This window comes from Rana temporaria, chromosome 2 (genome assembly GCF_905171775.1).
Source record: "Rana temporaria chromosome 2, aRanTem1.1, whole genome shotgun sequence".
Classification (NCBI taxonomy): Eukaryota; Metazoa; Chordata; class Amphibia; order Anura; family Ranidae; genus Rana; species Rana temporaria.
Window position 1 is genome coordinate 147,793,949 of NC_053490.1, and position 26,377 is coordinate 147,820,325.

The following is a 26,377-nucleotide window of genomic DNA, read 5'->3' on the forward strand; positions in this document are numbered from 1 at the left end:
ACAAACCGAAAAACAACATTTTTTAAAACGACGTTAAAAAATGCATGTTCAAATTTTTTTTTGGTCGTTTTTCAGAAACACGATCATTTTAAATGACGTTTTTAAAAACTACGTTTTCTTTCATGCCGAAAAATGATCGTGTGTACGCGGCATTAGTGTGAATGGAAAAATTAAAGAAGAAATGCTTTATTGGTCTGTTGTTTATGAAAAGTCCTGGTACTTCCTCATGTTCTCCTCCCCTCCCCGAGGCATGCTGCAGGACCATCCCCTTGTTTGTAGAATAAAGTTCAGGGGGTGTGGTATGAGAGCTACACATATGTTCTGTAGAGACAAGCAGCACAGACCGCTTAGTAAAATGTATGGACAAAACTCAGGCTATGGAACAGGTCCACGCAGACAAAGTTCGAATTCTGGATCTCAGAGTAGATATCCACATGGAAGCGATTTCAGCACCGGAAGAATGGAAGATCAGCAGGATCAGCTCCAGGACTCAGACCAACAGTTCAATAATCCTACACAGGAACCAACCCCACCGGTACCCCAGGAACCCCAGTAGTAAGTTACACTTTTTTTATATATATATTTATAAGTGAAATCAAAATTATAATCTGTGTACATTATGATTTAAAAAAAAAAAAAAAAAAAAGGTTATGCAGTTATGTTTTGACTACCTATATATTTAAAATATTTCCCTTTATTATTTAACTATGTAGCATTTGAGAGGATGCAGGAGTGTTTACCAATACCTTATTGTTTGCTTTGTGATATCATAAGACCTTTCAATGGTGACTGTATCAAGCTAGGAAAAGTACAGGAGTTCCCCTTAGTTTCGTTTCTCTGATTCATCTGCAGTTTCACTTTCATTTCTCTGCCGTACAGACACATTGTAGATCAGCTTGGCAAGGAAGGAACATTGTATTTTGGTTGCCACGTATGCTTGAATAAGCAACTGATTTATTTTCCAATCGATCTCTTCCAATAGGAATAACCAGTTTATAGATGACAACCCATGTGATCAATATGGAGAAGTGAATGTCAATCGATAGTTAAAAATCCAATCTTAATTTATGATCTTAAACACAATCTCCAGTCATTTTTTTCTAAAATTAACCACTTCATTACTAGGCACTTAAACCCCCTTCGTGCCCAGACCAATTTTCAGCTTTCAGCGCTGACGCATTTTGAATGACAATTGCGCGGTCATACAACACTGTACCCAAATTATATTTTTATCATTTTTTTCCCACAAACAGAGCTTTATTTTGGTGGTATTTAATCATCTCTGCCATTTTGATTTTTTTTGCGCTATAAACAAAAAAACAATATTTTTTACTTTTTGTTATAATAATATCCCAATTTTTTTTTAAAAAAAAATATTTTTTTCCTCGGTTTAGGTCGATACGTATTCTTCTACATATTTTTGTTAAAAAAAATCGCAATAAGCGTATATTGATTGGTTTGTGAAAAAGTTATAGCGCCTACAAATTTTTTTTTGTCAGGCCTGCGATATTGCGATATTGTGGCGGGCGTATCGGACACTTTTGACACAATTTTGGGACCATTCACATTTATACAGCGATCAGTGCTATAAAAATGCACTAATTACTGTATAAATGTGACTGGCAGTGAAAGGGTTAACACTAGGGGGTGAGGAAGGGGTTAAATGTATTCCCTGGGTGTGATTCTTACTGTGTGTGGAGGGGGACTGACTGGGGGAGGTGACCGATCTGTGTCCCTATATACAAGGGATGACACAGGGATGACAGGACGTGGAGCTCTGTGTTTACACACAGAGCTTCACGTCCCTGCTGTCACCGCCGATGCGCCGAAGCGCCGACACAGTGTTTCCCCGCTGCGCACCCCCAGCGCTGCGCGCAGGGAATGTAAATAACAGGACGTCCAGGGACGTCCACCCGGCACTTGAGGGCCGCACTGTGGACGTCTTTCGTCTATAGCACGCCCCTCTAGTGGTTATAGTCAGCAGCTCTAAATACTGTAGATTCTGACTTTCAGCCCAGGTTCACACTGACAGCGGGAATGAAATAGTGATGAGCTCGCACAATTAAATTCCTGCATGATTTCGGGTTTCGGCACAGATGTCTATTGAAATCGCACTCCGAAGTCACCAAAAGTAGTATAGAAACTACTTTTGGGAAACGGTGTGGCGCCGTAAATGCGGCGTCGCACCGATTCGGACGATGCCATTGCTGGTATCCTGCCGAAAATGTTCCCCCGGCGGATTAGGACCCCCCTGTACTGCGCAGGCGCAGCGCTTGCACATTATGAACCTCAACCGAGCCTCCGAATATAGCCGAACATGTAGAACTGAGAGTCAGCTCTACACGTCGCATGCGCAATGACTATCACATATGCTGCACGCTCCCGATGCTAGTGCTACTCTGCAAGGGGCGGGGGTGATTTTAACAAAAAAGTACACGTCTTAGCGAGGCGTGTTGATGGGCGGGTTTTGCAATGGCAATGTTGATTGGCGGATTTGCACATTTAACTCAGATGCCCAACACACCCCGCTAAGATGTCTACTTTATTGTTAAAATCCCCCCTCCGCCCCTTGCAGAGTAGCACTAGCATCGGGAGCGTGCGGCATATGTGATAGTCATCGCGCATGCGCCGTGTAGAGCTGACTCTCAGCTCTACATGTTCAGCTATTTTCAGAGACTCTGCGCCGCGCCTGCACAGTACAAGGGGGTCCTTATCCACCGGGCGGAACTTATTCGTCAGAACCCCGGCAATAGCTGCAGATTTGGCTTGCGATTTGACATGTCAAATCGCATGCCAAATCGCTGCAATATGAACCAGGGCTCAATAAGGCTTGGTTCACACTAGTGCGACATGGGATCCGGCTTGTGAGAGCACAAGTCTTATGACATGTCAAATTAAATGTTTCCCTATGAGAGCCGTCTTAAAGCAGAGTTCCACCTACTTTTACAACTTGGTCTTAAAGGAAAGGCAACCGCTCGTTTTTGGATAACAATTTTTTTTCTTTCTTACCTTTTCTACATAGTGTACTTCTGTCCTAGCCTGGCCATGACCCAGTGCATCGTTGATCTCCAGCCTTATCATCAGTTCTGCACAGTTGTAAAGGCTCCTCTTCTTTACTGAAATAGTTTACCCTGATTTCAGGATTCACTGCACACTGTAAGCTTCTCACAGTGTGCATTACAAGCTGCAGCAAGTCAGGTAGAGTCCGCCCCAGTGAATGACCTCCAGCAACATTTAGGGCCAGATCCACAAAGAACTTACGCCGGCGTATCTATACGTAGTGTACGTAAGGATTTTTTCGGCGTTACCCCTGGGTCTATGAGGCGTACGCAATGTTAAGTAGGGACGTCGGGCCAGCGTCGAGTTTTCTGTCGTGTACGTCGTTTGCGTAAAACGTTCGCGAATAGGGCTTTGCGTAAATTACGTTCATGTCGAAAGCATTGACTATTTGCTACGTGATTTCGAGCATGCGCACTGGGATACCCCCACGGACGGCGCATGCGCCGTTAAAAAAACCCCGTCATTTACGTGGGGTCAAGTTGAATTAACATAAAACACGCCCACATCTTTGTCATTTGAATTCCGTGCCCTTACGCCGACACATTTACGCTACGCCGCCGTAACTTTAGACGCAAGTGCTTTGTGAATACAGCACTTGCCTCTCAAAGTAGCGGCGGCGTAGCGTAACTACGATACGCTACGCCTGCTTAAAATTACGCCAATCTACGTGGATCTGGCCCTTAGTCTTTTTCTCCCCAGCTTTACTACCCCTGGTCATTCCCTGACATTCATTGGATTTCAGTTCTCTAAAAGAGAAAGTAAACCCTGATGGGTTTTACTTCCTCTTTATTTCACTGCAAAGTAAAAGCATAATGGGCTAGTATGCATCGCATACTTGCCCATTATGTGGCACTTACCTGCAAACAGGGATGTTGCTAGGTCTGCAAAAGATCTGTGGCTGGAGTCCATAGCAGCGATCGCCAACCTTTTTGCAGGCCCGATGGGGGGGGGCGGGTCAGGCGGGTGCAGGGCCGGTGCTAGACTATTTTGCGCCCTAGGCGAGACCAGCTACTTGCGCCCCCCCCAAAAAAAAAATTTAAATGAATTAAATTTTAGCACCAGAACTGGTCCAGGTGGAGAAGGGGTTCAGCCAGGTGAAGGGATAGAGCCAGGTGGAGAGGAGAGGTGCAGCCAGGTGGAGTGGAGAGGAGAGGTGCAGCCAGGTGGAGAGGAGAGAAGAGGTGCAGCCAGGTGGAGAGGAGAGAAGAGGTGCAGCCAGGTGGGGTGGAGAGGAGAGGTGCAGCCAGGTGGAGAGGAGAGGTGCAGCCAGGTGGAGAGGAGAGGAGAGGTGCAGCCAGGTGGGGTGGAGAGGAGAGGTGCAGCCAGGTGGAGAGGAGAGGTGCAGCCATGTGGAGTGGAGAGGAGAGGTGCAGCCAGGTGGGGTCGAGTGGAGAGGAGAGGTGCAGCCAGGTGGGGTGGAGTGGAGAGGAGAGGTGCAGCCAGGTGGGGTGGAGTGGAGAGGTGCAGCCAGGTGGAGTGGAGAGGAGAGGAGAGGTGCAGCCAGGTGGAGTGGAGAGGAGAGGTGCAGCCAGGTGGAGAGGAGAGAAGAGGTGCAGCCAGGTGGAGAGGAGAGAAGAGGTGCAGCCAGGTGGAGAGAGGTGCAGCAGGGAGAGGAGGGGGGGGTTCAGTCAGGTGGACAGCAGAGGGGGGGTGCAGCCAGGTGGACAGCAGAGGGGGGGTGCAGCCAGGTGGACAGCAGAGGGGGGGTGCAGCCAGGTGGACAGCAGAGGGGAAGTGCAGCCAGGTGGACAGCAGAGGGGAAGTGCAGCCAGGTGGACAGCAGAGGGGAAGTGCAGCCAGGTGGACAGCAGAGGAGGGGGTGCAGCCAGGTGGATAGCAGAGGAGGGGGTGCAGCCAGGTGGACAGCAGAGGGGAAGTGCAGCCAGGTGGACAGCAGAGGAGGGGTGCAGCCAGGTGGACAGCAGAGGGAAAGTGCAGCCAGGTGGAGAGCAGAGGGGAAGTGCAGCCAGGTGGAGAGCAGAGGGGAAGTGCAGCCAGGTGGACAGCAGAGGAGGGGGTGCAGCCAGGTGGACAGCAGAGGAGGGGGTGCAGCCAGGTGGACAGCAGAGGAGGGGGTGCAGCCAGGTGGAGAGCAGAGGGGAGGTGCAGCCAGGTGGAGAGCAGAGGGGAAGTGCAGCCAGGTGGAGAGCAGAGGGGAAGTGTAGCCAGGTGGAGAGCAGAGGGGAAGTGCAGCCAGGTGGACAGCAGAGGAGGGGGTGCAGCCAGGTGGACAGCAGAGGAGGGGGTGCAGTCAGGTGGACAGCAGAGGAGGGGGTGCAGCCAGGTGGAGAGCAGAGGGGAGGTGCAGCCAGGTGGAGAGCAGAGGGGAAGTGCAGCCAGGTGGAGAGCAGAGGGGAAGTGCAGCCAGGTGGAGAGCAGAGGGGAAGTGCAGCCAGGTGGAGAGCAGAGGGGAAGTGCAGCCAGGTGGAGAGCAGAGGGGAAGTGCAGCCAGGTGGAGAGCAGAGAGGAAGTGCAGCCAGGTGGAGAGCAGAGGGGAGGTGCAGCCAGGTGGAGAGCAGAGGAGGGGGTGCAGCCAGGTGGACAGCAGAGGAGGGGGTGCAGCCAGGTGGACAGCAGAGGAGGGGGTGCAGCCAGGTGGACAGCAGAGGAGGGGTGCAGCCAGGTGGACAGCAGAGGGGGGGGTGCAGCCAGGTGGACAGCAGAGGGGAAGTGCAGCCAGGTGGAGAGCAGAGGGGAAGTGCAGCCAGGTGGAGAGCAGAGGGGGGGTGCAGCCAGGTGGACAGCAGAGGGGGGGTGCAGCCAGGTGGACAGCAGAGGGGGGGTGCAGCCAGGTGGACAGCAGAGGGGGGGTGCAGCCAGGTGGACAGCAGAGGGGGGGTGCAGCCAGGTGGACAGCAGAGGGAAAGTGCAGCCAGGTGGAGAGCAGAGGGAGGGGGGGTGCAGCGTGGTGGAGGGCAGAGGGGAGGTGCAGCCAGGTGGACAGCAGAGGGGAGGTGCAGCCAGGTGGACAGCAGAGGGGGGGGTGCAGCCAGGTGGACAGCAGAGGGGAGGTGCAGCCAGGTGGACAGCAGAAGGGGGGGGTGCAGCCAGGTGGAGAGCAGAGGGGAAGGGCAGCCAGGTGGAGAGCAGAGGGGAAGGGCAGCCAGGTGGAGAGCAGAGGGGAAGGGCAGCCAGGTGGAGAGCAGAGGGGAAGGGCAGCCAGGTGGACAGCAGAAGGGAAGTGCAGCCAGGTGGACAGCAGAGGAGGGGTGCAGCCAGGTGGACAGCAGAGGAGGGGTGCAGCCAGGTGGACAGCAGAGGAGGGGGTGCAGCCAGGTGGACAGCAGAGGAGGGGGTGCAGCCAGGTGGACAGCAGAGGAGGGGGTGCAGCCAGGTGGACAGCAGAGGAGGGGGTGCAGCCAGGTGGACAGCAGAGGAGGGGGTGCAGCCAGGTGGACAGCAGAGGAGGGGGTGCAGCCAGGTGGACAGCAGAGGAGGGGTGCAGCCAGGTGGACAGCAGAGGAGGGGTGCAGCCAGGTGGACAGCAGAGGGGAAGGGCAGCCAGGTGGACAGCAGAGGGGAAGTGCAGCCAGGTGGACAGCAGAGGGGAAGTGCAGCCAGGTGGACAGCAGAGGGGAAGTGCAGCCAGGTGGACAGCAGAGGGGAAGTGCAGCCAGGTGGACAGCAGAGGGGAAGTGCAGCCAGGTGGACAGCAGAGGAGGGGGTGCAGCCAGGTGGACAGAAGAAGGAAAGTGCAGCCAGGTGGAGAGCAGACGGAGGGGGGGGGGTGCAGCCAGGTGGACAGAAGAGGGAAAGTGCAGCCAGGTGGAGAGCAGAGGGGAGGTGCAGCCAGGTGGACAGAAGAGGGAAAGTGCAGCCAGGTGGAGAGCAGAGGGAGGGGGGGTGCAGCCAGGTGGACAGAAGAGGGAAAGTGCAGCCAGGTGGAGAGCAGAGGGAGGGGGGGGGTGCAGCCAGGTGGACAGAAGAGGGAAAGTGCAGCCAGGTGGAGAGCAGAGGGAGGGGGGGGTGCAGCCAGGTGGACAGAAGAGGGAAAGTGCAGCCAGGTGGAGAGCAGAGGGAGGGGGGGTGCAGCCAGGTGGACAGAAGAGCAGAGGAGGGGGTGCAGCCAGGTGGACAGAAGAGGGAAAGTGCAGCCAGGTGGAGAGCAGAGGGAGGGGGGGTGCAGCCAGGTGGACAGAAGAGGGAAAGTGCAGCCAGGTGGAGAGCAGAGGGAGGGGGGGGGGGCAGCCAGGTGGACAGAAGAGGGAAAGTGCAGCCAGGTGGAGAGCAGAGGGAGGGTGGAGGGAGAATATAGCAAAGTGGACAGCTAGGTGGATGGATGCAGCCAAGTGGAGGGGGTCACACACCAGTGATAAGATCATCCCCAGCGCTTCCCCCACCACCTGACAAGTTCCTACCTTGGAGCACTTCTTTCCATCTCCCTCCACATGTCACAGGCTGGGTAAGCTGCAGGATCAGCTTTGCTTTGGGCTCCACACTCCTCTAGGACAAGTGGCTTCGGCCCAGCGTGTGGCCAGTCTAGGCCTGGGTGGATCCATTCTGAGTGTCTATGCCCTGCTCCTCCAATGGTTGCACATCACCCAGAGAGGGAGGCGGGGCGGGCAGAGAGCTGACACCCACGGCTGCTGCTGCCTGCTGGACATCAGCATGGTCACCTCTGGCTTAGTGCAGCGAAGGGGACGATCTGTCTGCTTCTTCTCCCTGCCTAGTCACTCTGCAGCCAGCCATATAGAGCCCTTCCGCTACACTCTGCATCAGTCACCATCGGCTGAGGAGGAACCGATCTTCTGTAGAAGACCCAGCAGCTGTGGCAGCGCTCCCTGGCGGCAGTGCGCTCTAGGCGGCTGCTTAGTTCGCCTAGTGGGAGCGCCGGCCCTGGGCGGGTGGTAAGAAATTGTTTGTGGGCAATGGCTGGTGTAGGCACTGCAATCATCAGGGCACCATGGCTGCAGAGAGGCAATGGCAGCAAGAGACTCGGGGCTATGGGCCTCAGATTTGTGTAGTACTAATGCAGTGTACTGTGATGTAATATGAAGCTAAGAACAAGAACACGGGACATTGACCTCAAACCAGCAGGAGGAAAGTTCAAAACGTAGAAAGTATTATTTTATTGAATGCTTGGAATAGACTTCCAGCAAAGTTGATTCCAACATGCTTGGGTCAAACTTAGATCTATAAAAAATACATAGAAAAATGTTGGGCAGACTCAATGAGCCCCTTGGTCTGTCCTACATTTAATAGAGAAGCACAGAGACCCAGGGCCAGATCCTCAAAAGAGATACGCAGACTTAACTGCTGTTCAGTCTGTGTCTAACTTTGGAAACGATCCTCAAAAGGCTTTTTCCAAAGTTAGGCAGAAGATCCGGCATGTGTAATTGAATTACACTGCCGAATCTTAGGATGCAGTACCGCATCCGCCGCTGGGGGCATTTCGAGTCGAAATGCCGTTTCTAGTATGCAAATTAGCACTTAAGGCCATCCACAAAGCTTCCCAGCTTCGTTTTTTCGCCGTAAGTTTTATTTTGCAAGTGTAAAACTAGGGCTGATGTTACAAAGTGTAAACTAGTCACACCATGTAAAAGCCCATTCCAGCGACGGCATTTGGTATGCATTCCCGAGGGAGAACTCCACGGCAATTTGTAAAAACAAAACCGGCATGGGTTCCCCCCCAGGAGCATACCAGGCCCTTAGGTCTGGTATGGGTTGTAAGGAGACCCCCCTACGCCGAAAAATCTACGTAGGGGGTCCCCCTACAATCCATACCAGACCCGTATCCAAAGCACGTTACCCGGCCGGTCAGGAAAGGAGTGGGGACGAGCGAGCGCCCCCCCCCTCCTGAGCCGTGCCAGGCCGCATGCCCTCAACATGGGGGGGTTGGGTGCTCTGGGGCAGGGGGGCGCACTGCGGGCCCCCCCACCCCAGAGCACCCTGTCCCCATGTTGATGAGGACAGGACCTCTTCCCGACAACCCTTGCCGTTGGTTGTCGGGGTCTGCGGGCGGGGTGCTTATAGGAATCTGGGAGTCCCCTCAAATAAGGGGGCCCCCAGATACCGGCCCCCCACCCTAAGTGAATGGATATGGGGTACATCGTACCCCTATCCATTCACCTGTAGGCAAAAAGTTAAAGTTAGTAAACACACAACACAAGGGTTTTTAAAATAATTTATTATTCTGCTCCGGATGCCCCCCCTGTCTTCTTTATTAGCTCTATTAGCAGGGGGGGCTTCTTCTTCCACTCTCCGGGGGGGGTTTCTTCTTCCGCTCTCCGGGGGGGGGCTTCTCCGCTCTCCGGGGGTCTTCTTCCATCTTCTCCCCTCTTCCGCTGTTGACTCGGCGAACCCCGGTTCTTCTGCAGATGTCCGGTGCCTTCTTCTTCAGCGCTGGCTGCCTGCTATCTTTGTGTGTTAGCTCAATTTCTAACAGGCAGCCGGCGCGGTCTTCTGTGACGTCAGGGTCTTCTCTTCTGTTCTTCTCCCCTCTTCCGATGTTGCCTCGTCGCATCTTGTCGCTGTAATGATGGAAGCGCGCCTTGCATCCCATTTATATAGGCATCACCGTCCCATCATGCTCCGGCAGGTACCCACGTGGTGGGTGCACGTGGGTAGGCACCCACCACGTGGGTACCTGCCGGAGCATGATGGGACGAGGCACCCACCACGTGGGTACCTGCCGGAGCATGATGGGACGGTGATGCCTATATAAATGGGATGCAAGGCGCGCTTCCATCATTACAGCGACAAGATGCGACGAGGCAACATCGGAAGAGGGGAGAAGAACAGAAGAGAAGACCCTGACGTCACAGAAGACCGCGCCGGCTGCCTGTTAGAAATTGAGCTAACACACAAAGATAGCAGGCAGCCAGCGCTGAAGAAGAAGGCACCGGACATCTGCAGAAGAACCGGGGTTCGCCGAGTCAACAGCGGAAGAGGGGAGAAGATGGAAGAAGACCCCCGGAGAGCGGAGAAGCCCCCCCCGGAGAGCGGAAGAAGAAGAAGCCCCCCCCGGAGAGCGGAGAAGACCCCCGGAGAGTGGAAGAAGAAGCCCCCCCTGGTATTAGAGCTAATAAAGAAGACAGGGGGGGCCTCCGGAGCAGACTAATAAATTATTTTAAAAACCCTTGTGTTGTGTGTTTAATAACTTTAACTTTTTGCCTCCAGGTGAATGGGTAGGGGTACGATGTACCCCATATCCATTCACTTAGGGTGGGGGGCCGGTATCTGGGGGCCCCCTTATTTGAGGGGACTCCCAGATTCCTATAAGACCCCGACAACCAACGGCAAGGGTTGTCGGGAAGAGGTCCTGTCCTCATCAACATGGGGACAGGGTGCTCTGAGGTGGGGGGGCCCGCAGTGCGCCCCCCTGCCCCAGAGCACCCAACCCCCCCATGTTGAGGGCATGCGGCCTGGCACGGCTCAGGAGGGGGGGGGGCGCTCGCTCGTCCCCACTCCCTTCCTGACCGGCCGGGTAGCGTGCTTTGGATACGGGTCTGGTATGGATTGTAGGGGGACCCCTACGTCGATTTTTCGGCGGAGGGGGGGGGTCTCCTTACAACCCATACCAGACCTAAGGGCCTGGTATGCTCCTGGGGGGTGAACCCATGCCGGTTTTTTCTTTGAAAATTGGCATGGAGTTCTCCCTCAGGAATGCATGCCGAGCGACGCTGTCATTTTTTTTTTTTTTTTTTCGACGCAACTTTTTTAAGCCGTCGCGATCCTCAAAACTCGGCGTAACGTAACTTCGCGCATGCGCAGTACGGCCGGCGCGGGAGCGCGCCTCATTTAAATGGGACTCGCCCCATTTGAAAAGGAACGCCTTGCGCCGGCGGAATTTTAGTTACACAGCCTGAAATTTCTAGATAAGTGCTTTGTGGATCGGGCACTTAGGTAGAAATTTTAAGGCAGTGTAACTTAAATGGGATTTTTTAAGTTACGCCAGGTTTTTGTGGATCTGGCCCCCAGTGATTATTTCTATGAGTCTAAAAAAAGGCATTTAATGAAAACGGGAAGGTTTTATTTAAACATTTTATTGAAATATTGATGGGTCAATGAATAGGAGGGGTGGGGGGGTGGAGAACAAGGCTAATCAAAATAGAAGCAGACTAAACTTTAATATACCCTGTACTTTTTTTTGTGCTTTTCAATTATTATTTTTTACAGTTGGTGACAGGGTCTCTTTAAAACACCTATTGTATTAATGTCTGTTATGTTCAGGGCTTTTTTTCTCAAAAAATAGGTGCTGGATCTCAACCACGATCCCCCAAAACCCCTCCAAATCACATCAAATAGTGGGTGCAGTCAGTCAAATTTCACAAACAGTAGGAGGATCTTAAAGGGACATTAAATACCAGGATTGCATTACACACAGAGTGCAGAGTTCAGGGGGTTACACACAGAGTGCAGAGCTGTCACTTGTAAACACAGAAACTGGACTTCTGTGTTTACAAGTGATTGTAGTGAAAAGCAACCCCCCCCCCCCCAAGGGTCTGAGCCAGAGGTGGTGGTTTAGTAACTTCAATAATCTCCTGTTGAGATTTCCCTCACTTAGCATCTGGTTCACATTCTCTCTAGAGATGCACCGACATTTTGGCAGCCAAAACATATCAGACAAAATGTTATCGGCATTTTGTCAAAAAGGGAGAAAGGTGTGTTTTTCATAGGTCACGTGACTCAAAAGCCTCATCAAAATGTAACACGCGTGCATTATTGATGCAATCTTGCTGCATTTTCAATGCATTTCAACAGGGAAATTTTGCCTTTTTGGTGCGTTTTTTTAATGAACCAAAAATTCAGCAAGCAGTATTTTGAACACAATGGAAGTGCAAGGGAACAGTGTGAAGGCATACATAGAATTTAACTACTTAAGGTCACCCACGATCACTCCTCAGAGGGGCAGGATGGGGATCTGTCAATGTAAACAAAGCCAATCCTCGTTCTGACAGGAGAGTATAGCGAGATTGTCTGTTCCTAGTGATCAGGTACAGCGATCTCTCTGTACTCCCAGTCAGTTCACTCCCCCCACAGTTAGGAACATCTCCCTTGGTCACACTTAACCCCTTGATCGCCCCCTAGTGTATCCCTGCCAGTGTCATTTATACAGTGATCAGTGGATATTTTTAGCTCTGATCGCTGTAATAATGTCAAAAAAAAAGTGTCAAAAGTGTTGGATCTGTCTACCGCAACGTTGCATTCCCGCTGAAAATTGCTGATCTTCACCATTACTAGTACAAAAAATAATAATAAAAATGCCATAAATCTATCCCCTATTTTGTAGACGCACTAACTTTTACGCAAACCAATCAATATACTCTTATTGCAAATTTTTTTTTTAACAAAAATATGTAGAAGAATACATATTGGCCTACACTGATAAAGACATTTTTTTTTTATTGGAAAAGTATTATAGCAAAACATAATTTTGATTGATATAGAATATAAGAAATTGTCACTCTTTTTTTGTTTTTGGGTACAACGTCGCACGACCGCGCAATTGTCAGTTAAAGTAATGCAGTGCCGTATCGAAAAAAATAGCCTGGTCATCAAGGGGGTAAATCCTTCCGGGGCTGAAGTCAATAAAAATATACATTTTTCTTGAGCTCTTCTAGCGCTAAAGGTGCCGATAATAGGCGACAATAAGTTCATATTAATTTGTATTCATGATATTAATTAAAAAGTTAAATATAATACAATTATATATATATATATATATATATATATATATATATATATATATATATATATATATATATATATATATGAAAAAAGGCATTTTCCAAAAAATTGTGACAAAAAATAATAAGCCATCAGTATATTAGGATTGATTAATCCACATGAATAGAGGTGTCTGAATACATAGTGGACAGGCAATCTCCCTAGAATTGTGGGAGTCATCAGAAAATGCCCAATCTGTCATATAAAAGTAAAGGATATTTTCAGGTAAATATTGGAAGGTTCTTAAAAAGAGAATTCAGATTGATATCTCTACTTAAACAGATGATATATTGTGCCATATGTGAATTTTTGAGACAAGGAAGTATCGCTAAAATACCTTGAACTGGGAGTAACTAGTTTTAATTTTATTAAGGGCTTATAATGTTCTTCAGCCACCACCAGGGCCGATCCTATGCAGGGTGCACAGGGTGCATTTCACCCAGGTGCCTGCAGAGGTGGGGGCGCCGAACATCTAACAAACTCTCTAACAGAAGCCCTCTCTGTGTCCATCACAGAGGCCCCCCTCCAGGTCCCAATAAAGCACTCTGCTTCTCTTCCTGTATTTTGTTTATTGTTAAGAGATCATGTAAGGATCCCAGGTTAACCACTTCCCGCCCGGCCTATGGCCGATTTACGTCCGGGAAGTGGTTACACAATCCTGACTGGACGTCCTGCAGGATTTCATGCCGGCGTGCGCCCGTGGGGGCGCGCAGCGCGGCGATCGGTGATGCGGGGTGTCAGTCTGACACCCTGCATCTCCGATCTCGGTAAAGAGCCTCCGGCAGAGACTCTTTACCACGTGATCAGCCGTGTCCAATCACGGCTGATCACGATGTAAACAGGAAGAGCCGTTGATGGCTCTTCCCCACTCGCGTCTGACAGACGCGAGTATAGGAGAGCCGATCGGCGGCTCTCCTGACAGGGGGGGTTCGCGCTGATTGTTTATCAGCGCAGCCCCCCCTCGGATCGCCACACTGGACCACCAGGGAAGCCCACCCTGGACCACCAGGGAAGGGCAAATAAAATAAAAAAAGCATTGGAAAAAAATAAATAAAAAAAGTCTTAAAAAAAAAAAAAAAGCTTTACAAAAAAAAAAGATGCCAATCAGTGCCCACATATGGGCACTGACTGGCAACATGGGTAGATCAGTGCTGCCCCACAATGTCCATCAGTGCCACCCCAAGTGTCCATCAGTGCCACCCCACAGTGTCCATCAGTGCCACCCCACAGTGCTTATCCATGCCCAGTGCCCACCTATCAGTGCCCATCTGTGCCACCCATAAGTATCCATCAGTGCCACCCATAAGTGCCGCCCATGAGTGCCCATCTGTGCCGCCTATGAGTGCCCAGTGCCGCCCATGAGTGCCCATCAGTGCCGCCTATGTGTGCCCATCAGTGCCACCTATGTGTGCCCATCAGTGCCACCTATGTGTGCCCATCAGTGCCGCATACCAGCGCCGCCAATCAGTGCCACCTCATCTGTGCCCGTCAGTACTACCTCATCGATGTCCATCAGTGCCATCTCATCGGTGCCCATCAATGCCGCCATATCAGTGCCCGTAATTGAAAGAGAAAACTTACTTATTTACAAAAAAATTTACAGAAAAAAATAAAAACGTAATATTTTTTCAAAATTTTCAGTATTTTTTAGTTGTTGCGCAAAAAAAAGAAATCGCAGAGGTGATCAAATACCACCAAAAGAAAGCTCTCTGGGCCAAATTCTCAAAAATCGTGCGTAACTTAACTTTAGGGAGTTAAGTTACACTGCCGCAATTTTCCGAAATTAAGTACCGATTCTCAAAGCACTTACCCGGAAAATTGCGGCAACGCAACTTAACTCCGTCCGTCGCAAGGCGTTCCTAGTTTAAATGGGCGATTCCCATTTAAATTAGGCGCGCTCCCGCGCCGGACGTACTGCGCATGCGTGTGACGTCATTTTTCCCGACGGGCAGCGCGCGAACGTAATTTACGCCGGGCTTTGTGGATCGCAACGGGACAATAAAGTTGCGTCGGGAAAAAAAAAATACGCGCCGGGAAAAAAAATTCTAATTTAAAAAAAAATCGCGGCGATCGAAAAAAAGGTCTGATTTTACATGGTGTACTAAATTTACACATTGTAAAACCAGCCCTAGTTTTGTGCAAGCAAATCGTAACTTACGCAGAAACCACAATGCTTAAAAGCTTTGTGGATCTGCTTAAGTCCTCATTTGCATACGCAAAGCGGCATTTCAATGAGAAATGCCCCCAGCAGCGGATGCGGTACTGCATCCTAAGATCTGACAGTGTAAGTGTCTTACAGATGTCAGATCTTCTGCCTAACTTTGGAAAAATCCTTTTGAGGATCGTTTCCAAAGTTAGGCACAGAGATACGCAGGCTGAACAGCAGTTCCGCCTGCGTATCTCCTTTGAAGATTTGGCCCTATTTGTGGGAAAAAAAGGACGCCAATTTTGTTTGGGAGCCACGTCGCACGACCGCGCAATTGCCATTCAAAGTGCTGAAAGCTGAAAATTGGCTCGGGCGGGAAGGTGCGCAAGTGCCTGGTATGGAAGTGGTTAATGAAGACTTTGTGGGGGAGCATCTCTTTCTTAAAAGTGATAGTATGAAAGGTATGTGTTACAATTTTTTTTTAAGTGCATTCATTCTGACTGAGTCGGGTATGGAAATTGCAACTTTTAAATAATTACTTTTTGTAGTACTCTACCCAAGATGAAATTTAGTAGTACATTTTTTTGGTATGATGGGTGACCAAGGCCCCTAAATTGCCATATCCAAAAAAAATAAAAAATTCTTTCGCTGAAGTATTGGGACTTTTAAGGTGCCAAGTTAACACATAAAACCATATATAATATTACAATTGTACTTGTCAAAATGAGTGAAATGAGTGACATGCTATGGATTTTCTTTGTATAAGTATATGGGTATTATCTGTGAGAATACTTGTTACATAGAGCTAGCTATTTAGAAGAAAATTGATTTTTTATTCCCGTATTTATAGGTCAATGTAAACTATCAGTTCAAATTTAATTTTGTGTATATAAAATAAAGTACAAATGTAATTTTATGTATTAAAGCGGAGCTCCGCCCCATTTTTAAACATTTGTTTAATCAAATAGCATACTCTAATGCAGTACAAAACGGCCTTTTTTTTTGTTTTCTGTGACAGTACCTTTTATTACAGCATCTGTCACTCGGCTTCCTGTCCCCTCTTCTGCGGGTATTCTGCGGGTATTGCGTCATATCCTTCACCCGCACTGTGTCCTGGGAGCTTTTCTCATTGCATTTAGGAGTCATTGCGGAGCCTCGCCGCCATCTTGCTACACCCCACACGCCTGCACAGTAATGATAGAGTGAGAAGGGGCAAGCGGACATCTTTTTACACCCACCGGACTTTTAGATTTCACAGTTATTTTCAACACAAAACTGAGCTTATATGCCTAAATACAGTATCCGTTTTTAGCTTAAAGTGGAGGTTTACCCGGAAATGTTAATTTTTAACCTTAGATTGATGCTCATTTTGTCTAGGGGAATCGGGTAGTTTTTTTTAAAACGAAGCAGTACTTACCATTTTAGAGAGCGATCTTCTCCGCCGCTTCCGGGTATGGGCTGCGGGACTGGACGTTCCTATTTGATTGACAGTCTTCCGACAGGCTTCCGACGGTCGCATCTATCACGTCACGATTTTCCGAAAGTAGCCGAACGTCGGTGCGCAGGCGCTGTATAGAGCCGCACCGACGTTCGGCTTCTATCGGCTACTCGTGACGCGATGTATGCGACCGTCGGAAGCCTGTAGGAAGCCTGTCAATCAAATAGGAACGCCCAGTCCCGAAGACCATACCCGGAAGCGGCGGAGAAGATCGCTCTCTAAAACGGTAAGTACTGCTTCGTTTTTAAAAAAACTACCCGATTCCCCTTGACAAAATGGGCATGAATCTAATGATAATTTTTTTTTTTCGGGTGAACTCCCGCTTTAAAATAACTGAAGTCTAAAACTCTGGTGGGTGTAACAATATGTCCGCTTGCCCCCTTCTCACTATCATTACTGTGCAGGAGTGCGGGGTGTAGCAAGATGGCGGCGACGGATGGCGGCGACGGAACTGAGCATGTGCGTTACGAGAGGCAGTGAATGCTGGGAGTTCTGCATTCAACAAAACAAGGAAGTGCTTATGGGCTTCTCATGCCCACAAGCAAAATGGAAACGGCTTTCCTTACGAAATAAAAATCGCTGTGCGGATGATTAGAAACGGCAGAGAAGTGAGTAACTCATTTGATATGCTTTCAATAATATAATGCCCAAAAAAGGGGGGGGGGGGGCTGCGGAAGTTCCGCTTTAACTTCACTTTCACCTTTACCTTTTCTTTGGACAAGATAAAATCTTCTTCACTGACATGCCAAATGAAAAATACTTTATCTATATACAGCTTTTGATCCACAAAGATTGTAATTTAAAGCCTACCAATAAATAAATTAGCGCAGCTAGAGACTACATTGGGCCCCATAGTTGTAGCTTATAAAGTTAAAGAAAAAAAGAACAGACAAAAAGAAAATAGTTCCAACTCCAAGAAAGAAAAGCTCTGATGTTAAAGGGGTTGTAAAGGTTCGTCTTTTATTTTCCAAATAGGTTCCTTTAAACAAGTGCATTGTTGGTTCACTTACCGTATTTTCCGGCGTATAAGACGACTTTTTGGATGCCAAAAATTGCATCCAAAGTCGGGGGTCGTCTTATACGCCGGTGACAGTCTGCTGCGAGCGTCCATGATTTGAAAGTCGTGCCTTCTTCTCAGTCTGTCCTGTGATAGGCGGAACACAAATCTTCCCAGCAGCGCCTCTGTTCTGTGTTCCGCCTATCACGGATGCCTTCTCATCCTCGGACGAGTGTCCGTTTATTAACTACTTGCCGACCTGCCGCCGTCATTCTACGGCGGCAGGTTGGCTCTCCTGCGCGAGAGCCCGTAGCTCTACGTCGGCTCTCTCGCAGGGAACTAGGGGCGCGCGATCGCCGCCGGGCACACGCGATCTCTCGTTACAGAGCGGGGACCGGGAGCTGTGTGTGTAAACACACAGCTCCCGGTCCTGTCAGGGAAAGAAATGCTGATCTTCTGTTCATACAATGTATGAACAGAAGATCAGTCATTTCCCCTAGTGAGATCAGTCATTTCCCCTAGTGAGGCCACCCCCCCCCCCCACAGTAAGAACACACCCTTAACCCCTTCCCCGCCCCCTAGTGTTAACCCCTTCACTGCCAGTGGAATTTTTATAGTAATCCAATGCATTTTTATAGCACTGATCGCTATTAAAATGCCAATGGTCCCAAAAATGTGTCAAAAGTGTCTGAAGTGTCCGCCATAATGTCGCAGTACCGAAAAAAATCGCTGATCGCCGCCATTACTAGTAAAAAAAAAATATTAATAAAAATGCCATAAAAATACCCCCTATTTTGTAAACGCTATAACTTTTGCGCAAACCAATAAATAAACGCTTATTGTGATTTTTTTTCGAAAAATAGGTAAAAGAATACGTATCGGCCTAAACTGAGGAAAAAAAACGTTTTTTTATATATTTTTGGGGGATATTTATTACAGCAAAAAGTAAAAAATATTTTTTTTTTTCAAAATTGTCGCTTTATTTTTGTTTATAGCTCAAAAACTAAAAACCGCAGAGGTAAATAAATACCACCAAAAGAAAAAATGTATAAAGGGAAAATTTGGGACTTTAAATGAGGCTGCAGACAGGGTGGGGGTGTAAAAAGTACAAATTTATTCATAGAATTGCAGGCATACATCAACATACAGAAAAACATGTATATGAGAACATATATTTCTCAGTGTAAGGACATTCCTTTATATTGAAAACACATAAAATGTGCATGTACAACAAACGCAACAGTAAGTGCAGCAATGCCTGGCGTGTGCCACATGCTCTCGTGCATGGATAAATGGATGCATTCAATGACAACATATGTACAAAAAGCGTATGTATCCATTGAATGCATCCATTTATCCATGCACAAGAGCATGTGGCACACGCCAGGCATTGCTGCACTTACTGTTGCGTTTGTTGTACATGCACATTTTATGTGTTTTCAATATAAAGGAATGTCCTTACCCTGAGAAATATATGTTCTCATATACATGTTTTTCTGTATGTTGATGTATGCCTGCAATTCTATGAATAAATGTGTACTTTTTACACCCCCACCCTGTCTGCAGCCTCATTTAAAGTCCCAAATTTTCCCTTTATACATTTTTTCTCTTGAACCAGGGATGGAGGTGCTATACTCATACACCTCATTTAAAGTCCCAAATCTTCCCCTCCCCTTCTATAAATACCACCAAAAGAAAGCTCTATTTGTGGGGAAAAAAGGACGCCAATTTTGTTTGGGAGCCACGTCGCACGGCCGCGCAATTGTCAGTTAAAGCGACGCAGTGCCGAATCGCAAAAAGTACTCTGGTCTTTGACCAGCAATATGGTCCGGGGGTTAAGTGGTTAAAAGCGAGCAGCTACACTTTTTGTAGCTGCTGACTTTTAATAAACATAAAAAAAGCCTGGAACTCCCCTTTAAATGTTTACCAATTTACTTTAACCAGCTAATAAAAACTGATTTGTTGTGAATAAAGTCTATGAGTGTGTGGAAATCTGTTTTATGTATATAATTCTATTGATTCTTTTTTTATTTCATTACAGCAATGGCAGCTTTGTAGTTATTCCACCGAATCAAGCAAAAAGAAACAAACTTCTGACAAGTAAGTATCTGTATACAGTACATTTTATTAGTGTGTATAAAACTGGTGACTGTAATGCCCTGTACACACGATCGGTTTGTCTGATGAAAACGAACCGATGGATTTTTTCATCAGCTATCCGATGAAGCTGACAGTATATATACTGTAAATAAGTGAACTAAACTAAAAGCTGCAGCACACAGAGTTTACAACTTTACAAAAATATATAATACCAAAAAGTGCTGCTCTACTGAATGTCATAAAGTGCACTCAAAATAAAAAAATACAAAAATTGTTTCAATGGAACCAAAATACATGGTCCTGTGATAATAATACTAAAACATGTCATCCAATAATGAATCCAATCATGTGTCAGTTCCAACAACAAACTGCAAATTAATATTGTAAAATATCTTCAGAGTGATCAATCTTCAATCCAAATTCACTGTGAAAATGCCCCTGTGATCATGAAAAGATTCCACCACTGACATGTAAAGGATGGCCGCTCACCTATGCTGTGGGCCTTTAACCTCTTGACCACTGGGCACTTAAACCCCCTTCCTAACCAGACCAATTTTCAGCTTTCGGTGCTCTCACAATTTGAATGACAATTACTCAGTCATACAACATTGTGCCCATCTGAAATTTTTGTCCTTTTTTCCCCACAAATAGAGCTTTCTTTTGGTGGTATTTGATCACCTCTGGGTTTTTTATTTTTTGCGCTATAAAAGAAAAAACACTGTCAATTCTGTAAAAAAAAAAAAAAAAATCTTGTTTCTGTCATATTAGCGGGTATTGCGGAGTATTGGGGGTATTGCGGAGTATTGGGGTTATTGCAGAGTATGGGGGGGGTTATTGCAGAGTATGGGGGGGGTTATTGCAGCGTATGGGGGGGGGTTATTGCAGAGTATGGGGGGGTTATTGCAGAGTATGGGGGGGTTATTACAGCATATGGGGGGTTATTGCAGCGTATGGGGGTGGTAATTGCAGCGTATGGGGGGGTTATTGCAGCGTATGGGGGGGTTATTGCAGAGTATGGGGGGGTTATTACAGCGTATGGGGGGTTATTGCAGAGTATGGGGTGGTTATTACATCGTATGGGGGGTTATTGCAGCGTATGGGGGAGTTATTGCAGAGTATGGGGGGGTTATTGCAGCGTATGGGGGGGTTATTGCAGCGTATGGGGGGGTTATTGCAGAGTATTGGGGGTATGGGGGTATTGCAGAGTATGGGGGGTTATTGCAGAGTATTGATTTTATTGCAGAGTATTGCACAGGGAAGGATGGCTGGATCTGTGACTGCATTTGTCACAGATCCAGCCACAGCAGCTGCTGCTGCCTCCACTCTCCCCCCTCTCCTCTCACACTGTACCGATCGGTACAGAGAGGAGAGGGAGGAACCGGCGTCATGACATGACGCCGGTTTGTTTACAAGTGATCGCTCCGTCATTTGACGGATTCTGGGAGGATGTCCCAGGGACGTCCTCCCAGAATAACTCCACCGCGCTGTAGACGTCTTTTGTCTATGGCGCGGTGGGGAAGAGGTTAAATGATAAAAGGTCTCACTGCATGTATTCTTATCATAGGTGTGCGCAGCCCATTGCATTAGGGTGTGCACCCCAAAGCTCAAATACATATTGCTTTCTCTACAGCCTCAGCTGCATGAGGTAGTGAATGAATGGCAAGTGCTCCTTGCTGAGTGGCTTCCCATTCATTCACCAACTGAAGCATAGTAAACTATGTTTACTATGCTAAGTTTACTATGCTTCCATTATGAATGGACACAGTGAGCAAGTGTGTTTACTGTGTCCATTTAGAAAAGTAAGGGCCGGTAAATTTCATATTTACTAGCCCCTTCCCCCGCTCTCCATTCTGAAACATCCAAGCAGCAGCCAGGGGAGAGGAGGGAAGCCAGAAGCACTGCAGGGCAGGGGGGGCAACATGATATATACACACACAGCATATACACTGTATATATTAAACAGATATAAAATATTTTTATATAGTGTTTATAATGATATCTATATGATTGTCTTTCCTCTTCCCAGCAATTATGTACTGGCAGCACTAATACGCACTAGTTTTTCTGGCAGCACTAGCTTTTCTAAAATGGTAAAACACTTATAATCTTAATGAAATTCTTGTTTCTTAGTTAACGCAGTCAGGAATCTACAGAATAGATAGATGCATATACCATTGGCGCTTCCGTGTAGGGGATTGCGCTTGCAGGCAGATGACAGGTCCGTTCCGCTGTGCAGAGTGGACACAGTCCCGCTGTCTCTATGGCATAATTGGATGGAAATGGTCCGCCTGTTCGTTTTGGTCCGATTCCCTGGACAAATGTTAAATAGGAACACCATCCGTCTGTTTTTTTTGTGGGCAGGATCGGATCGGATGTCGGCGGGTTTCAGCGGTCATGTGTCCAATCATGTCTGCCTGAAAAACTGACAGGCGGACCTGATTGGTCAGCCCATGTAAAAGTGCAATAAAGGACATTGTGCCAGCACAATCACATGGTAATTTTAACTTGGATTGTTTATTGGGACAAAGTCCCAATTAGCGTTACCACACTATCCTTAGTGACGTGTTCTTTGTTTGCTTTCACATGACTTTGTTATTGTTGGATCCGATAAGGAAACTGTAACCAATGCAAATCTTCTTCTGTACTTTGGGCTTTAAAAAAAGGTTAGGATTGTCACTTGCTTAAACCGATGTACTTGCATTTGTCAAATAAAGCTCTTTGAGAAGAAGAATAAGAAAAAACAAAACATACATACGCAGCTCTATGCTGCCATATTGGTCTGATGCTGCAACTGTCCCACGTTGGCACTAAGCCCAAGAACTGAGCAATCAAATGACTGCTAATCACTCAGTTCTCGGTCTACTTAGAGCGGAGCGTGGTGACTCAGTCACCACTCTCCACTCTGCCCCTCCAAACGACACGCTGGAAAGAGGGTGGGTGCAGCTGGTTTTTTTTTGTTACATAAAGATTTTATTGAAAGTAGAAAGAGAACAATGTTACAGACAATACAGTGTCAACATTATATATTACATGCGAAATCCAGGAGAGCTACAACATATTGCTGTGCTTGAGATTTAGGAACCAGCAAGACAGATATGGTTAGGGTCATATAGCATTTTCAATAACCTCACATAAGCTTTCAACTATCATATATCTCCCAAGGTGGAAGTAGCATAAGGTATCAAGGACGAGAGATACTGGGATATTCATAACCAAGGACCTCTGGATCCTTTTACACAGCATAACTCATAACCCGTTGTGGCCTGTTACCTACATATACCGGTCCTATACCTGTCACTAAGTTACCCCTGTTGCAGGCGGTATGGGTGGATAGGGACGGCATAACTCCACCCCGTCCTCCCAGCATTCACAAAGAAAGAAGAGAAAGGAGAAGAAAGAGCGATCCCAGTGTAGGGAGGGAACGAGAGAGAGGAGAAAGAGAGGGGGAGAGAAAGCGAAAAAGAAAAAAAAGAAGGGGGAGGGGAAACTACATAAAGGGGAGCGCCTTAACTCAAAGTCATATAGCTGAGGAGATAAGTGAGGAGGGGGGTGGGGAAGCCCACTGCCCTCTCCGTCCATATCATATTGGGATAAGTTCGGACCAGTGAGGTCCCAAACCAGTTACCAACCGGACCTAAAATCACCAGCTTTCAATCAGCCCACGCTTCGCACAAGAGCCTGGTAATCCGCTGTGTCTCGGAACTCGAACCACTCGCTCCAAACGCAAGTGAAGGCGTGAATTCTATCTTGTGCCGTGTATATCAGCTCCTCTATCGCCGCTAGGTGGTTAATGCGTGTCACCCATTCTTTTATAGACAGTGGCACCGTAGCTCTCCAGTGAACAGGAACACATAGTCTAGCTGCATTGATCATGTGTATCGCTACCGAGTTGCGGTAGGTTTTCCTGTAAATTTTGGATAAGTGAAGAAGGTACTGTGCTGGCGAAAACTCCAGGGAAAGCGAAGAAACCCCTGCCGTAACATCGTGTACCTTTTGCCAATATGGTTGAATCAGTGGACAGTCCCACCAGATATGGAGGAGGGAGCCCAAGGCTTGTCTGCATCTCCAACATCTGTCCGGCACTGCAGGGGAGAACTTGTGGACAATGTCCGGTGTCCTATACCATTGTGTCCTAATTTTGTAACCATTCTCCTGAATGTTCACATTTAGCGAGCCTTTAAAGATAAGCCAGTTAATCTTGTCCCAGGCTTTTGGCTCAATCGATCTGCCCAACTGGGTTTCCCAGAAAGCTTTCTCTGCTTATAGGGACGCAAAGGGTGCGTCGAACATGGAAGCATACAGCATCGAAATCACATGCCTCTGAGGTGACATACTGGCGCACAGTGATTCAAATACCATAAGCGATTTCGTAAACCTTTCCCTTATTCTTGGGTCATCAAGAAAGTGTCTCAACTGAAAGTAAGCGAACAGGGGGAATTTCTTAGTTAGGGATATTTTCTCAAGTTCTTTTATAGTCAGGAACCTGTTTGGCCAGCATATCTGCGTGCGGCCATTCAGCTGTTAGGTAGATCCCATCTTGTCCCGGAATAAAGTCCGGGTTTCCTCTGAGAGGAGTTAGCCTACATTCTGTCTTTGAAATTTTGTGCGCGTCACACGCCTTCGTGAAAGCCAATAGAGTTGCCCCTATTAGCGGATGAGATTGGACCTTAGACGACCAATGCCTCTTAGAAATCCAAGGGATTTTCCCAAGATTGGCCCCTGCGATCTGATTTTCCAATCGTACCCATCCTTTGCAGCGTTCATGAGCTCGCCAGTCCACCACTCGCGTTAGATGCGTCGCCCAGTAGTACCTCTGCAGATCCGGGAGACCAATACCCCCCTCTGCTTTTGGGAGAACCAGTTTCGCCCAGCTCAGTCTAGGTGCTTTGGAGCCCCACAAAAACTTCCTACATAGCCTTTTGTACGCTGCAAAAAAGGCAGGTGGAAGAGCGATCGAAATCGTCTGTAGTTTATACAGCATTCTGGGAAGCACCGTCATTTTCAAGACGGTGGCTCGTCCGAACCAAGAAATCATGGGGGAGTCCCACTTCAGAATATCCTGTTGTATGGCCTTCAGCTCCAGTGAGAAGTTTTTATCGTATAAGTCTGAAAGTTTACTTGGGAGCCGAATGCCTAGGTATGTAATGTCATCTGTTTTCCATCGAAAGGGAAAGTTCTCTTGGCAGCGAGAGACCAGCGATGAAGGTAGTGTAACATTCAAGGCAAAGGACTTTGAATAGTTAATCTTCAAATGTGAGATATAACGGAATTGCTCAAAGACTTGTAGCAGGTTCGGTAGGGATATCAAGGGGGAAGAGAGGAATAGCAAGATATCATCAGCAAAGGCCGCAAGCTTAAATTCTTTCTGATGAATTTTAACCCCTACAATGTCAGGGTGAGCCCGAATACAGCGGAGGAGTGGCTCTAGTGTAAGAATATAGAGCAAGGGGAAAGGGGGCACCCTTGTCTGGTGCCATTGTGGATGGAGAAGGCCTCTGACAGGTGACCATTGACCCGGACCCTGGCTCGGGGATTTGTGTACAGAGCTCCAACAAATGCCCTCAATCTAGTCCCTAAGCCCAGAGCCTCCAAAACCGAGTTCATGTAGTCCCAGGCCACCCGGTCAAAGGCCTTCTCCGCATCCAAGGATAGAAAGAACCCCTCGTTTTTTGTGGAAGTAAGCCAATGATGCAGGTTGAGGGCCTTGATGGTGTTGTCCCTGGCCTCTCTGCCAGGTGCAGCTGGTTTTAGCTCTCAGCCACATAATGAGAGCTGGAGCCAGATGTCAATCAAGTAGCTAGGAGGATCCTGGCATTATTGTTGGGATGCTTTCAGAGCCTGGAGCTGATCTGCCATGTCATCTGACAGTGAGGCCCTGTAAACACGACCGGTTCATCAGATGAGAATGGTCCGACGGACCGTTTTCATCGGTCCACCGCTGAAGTAGCCTGATGGTCTGATGTGTGTACACACCATCAGTTCAAAAACCAATCGGGTCAGAACGCGGTGACGTAAAACACACGACGTGCTGAAAAAAACGAAGTTCAATGCTTCCAAGCATGCGTCGACTTCATTCTGAGCATGCGCGGGTTTTGAACCGATGCTTTTGTGTACTAACCATCGGTTTGGCCCGATCGGTCAGCGGTCCATCGGTTCGATTTTAAAGCAAGTTTTATGAGACCGATGGGCCGTACACACGGTCGGTTTGGACCGATGAAACTGAACCTCGGTCCATTCTCATCGGTTTTGACCGGTCGTGTGTACGCGGCCTCAGAAATAACCCACTATAAGCTGACTTAGGTCACAGGAGAGCAAAAGTAACCCATAGGTGAAGTTTGACCGAAAAAACATTGGTCCTACTTTTCTTTCTCTCAAATTCTGCCCAGCAACATTTGTATTACTGTTTGTACAAAATAACTACATTTAGCAAATGTTACCATTTTCTTTGAAGAAGACAAGTTGGGAATGGGGGTGGTACTAAAAAAACAGAAAAATACAATTAGAATGGTCATAAAGTCAGTGCTATATTTTTATACCTTCCCCTGCTTTAAAAAGTAAGCATAATAAAGAGATATTATATTGTGAGACCCTTTTGTTCCAAATGGGGTGCAGTCTTAATTATTGGGGGTTGGAGGGGGGCTATGTATTATTTCTACTTCTGATAGTCCACTAAATATATGTGGAATTGGAGACCATGAAACGTGCAACAAATTCTAATGTTTTATATATGCACAACAAACAAAGCTTTTCTTTTTATGCTTTACCTAATGCTTACACATTAAAGTATGAATAATTCATGCACTGGAAAATAAGCTCAGCAGTACCCTATAGAGAACATTTAGGGAGCTGTTCATTAAAATGACACTCGGTTAAAAACAGACAATTAGAAATAAATTTGCATCTCCCA

At 47.7% G+C, this 26,377-nt stretch overlaps 1 protein-coding gene across 2 annotated transcripts in view; it reads left to right on the forward strand.

The window, feature by feature from the left end:
- Nucleotides 1–291: 291 nt before the first annotated feature.
- The window catches only part of EPSTI1 (epithelial stromal interaction 1), a 121,116-nt gene continuing 95,030 nt past the window's right edge, over nt 292–26,377 (forward strand). For both annotated transcript variants that reach the window (XM_040341299.1, XM_040341300.1), the window contains exons 1-2: nt 292–555; nt 19,412–19,470. In XM_040341299.1, the coding sequence (XP_040197233.1) occupies nt 302–555; nt 19,412–19,470 (313 nt within the window). In that variant the 5' untranslated portion in view covers nt 292–301. The remainder of the gene's footprint in view (nt 556–19,411; nt 19,471–26,377) is intronic.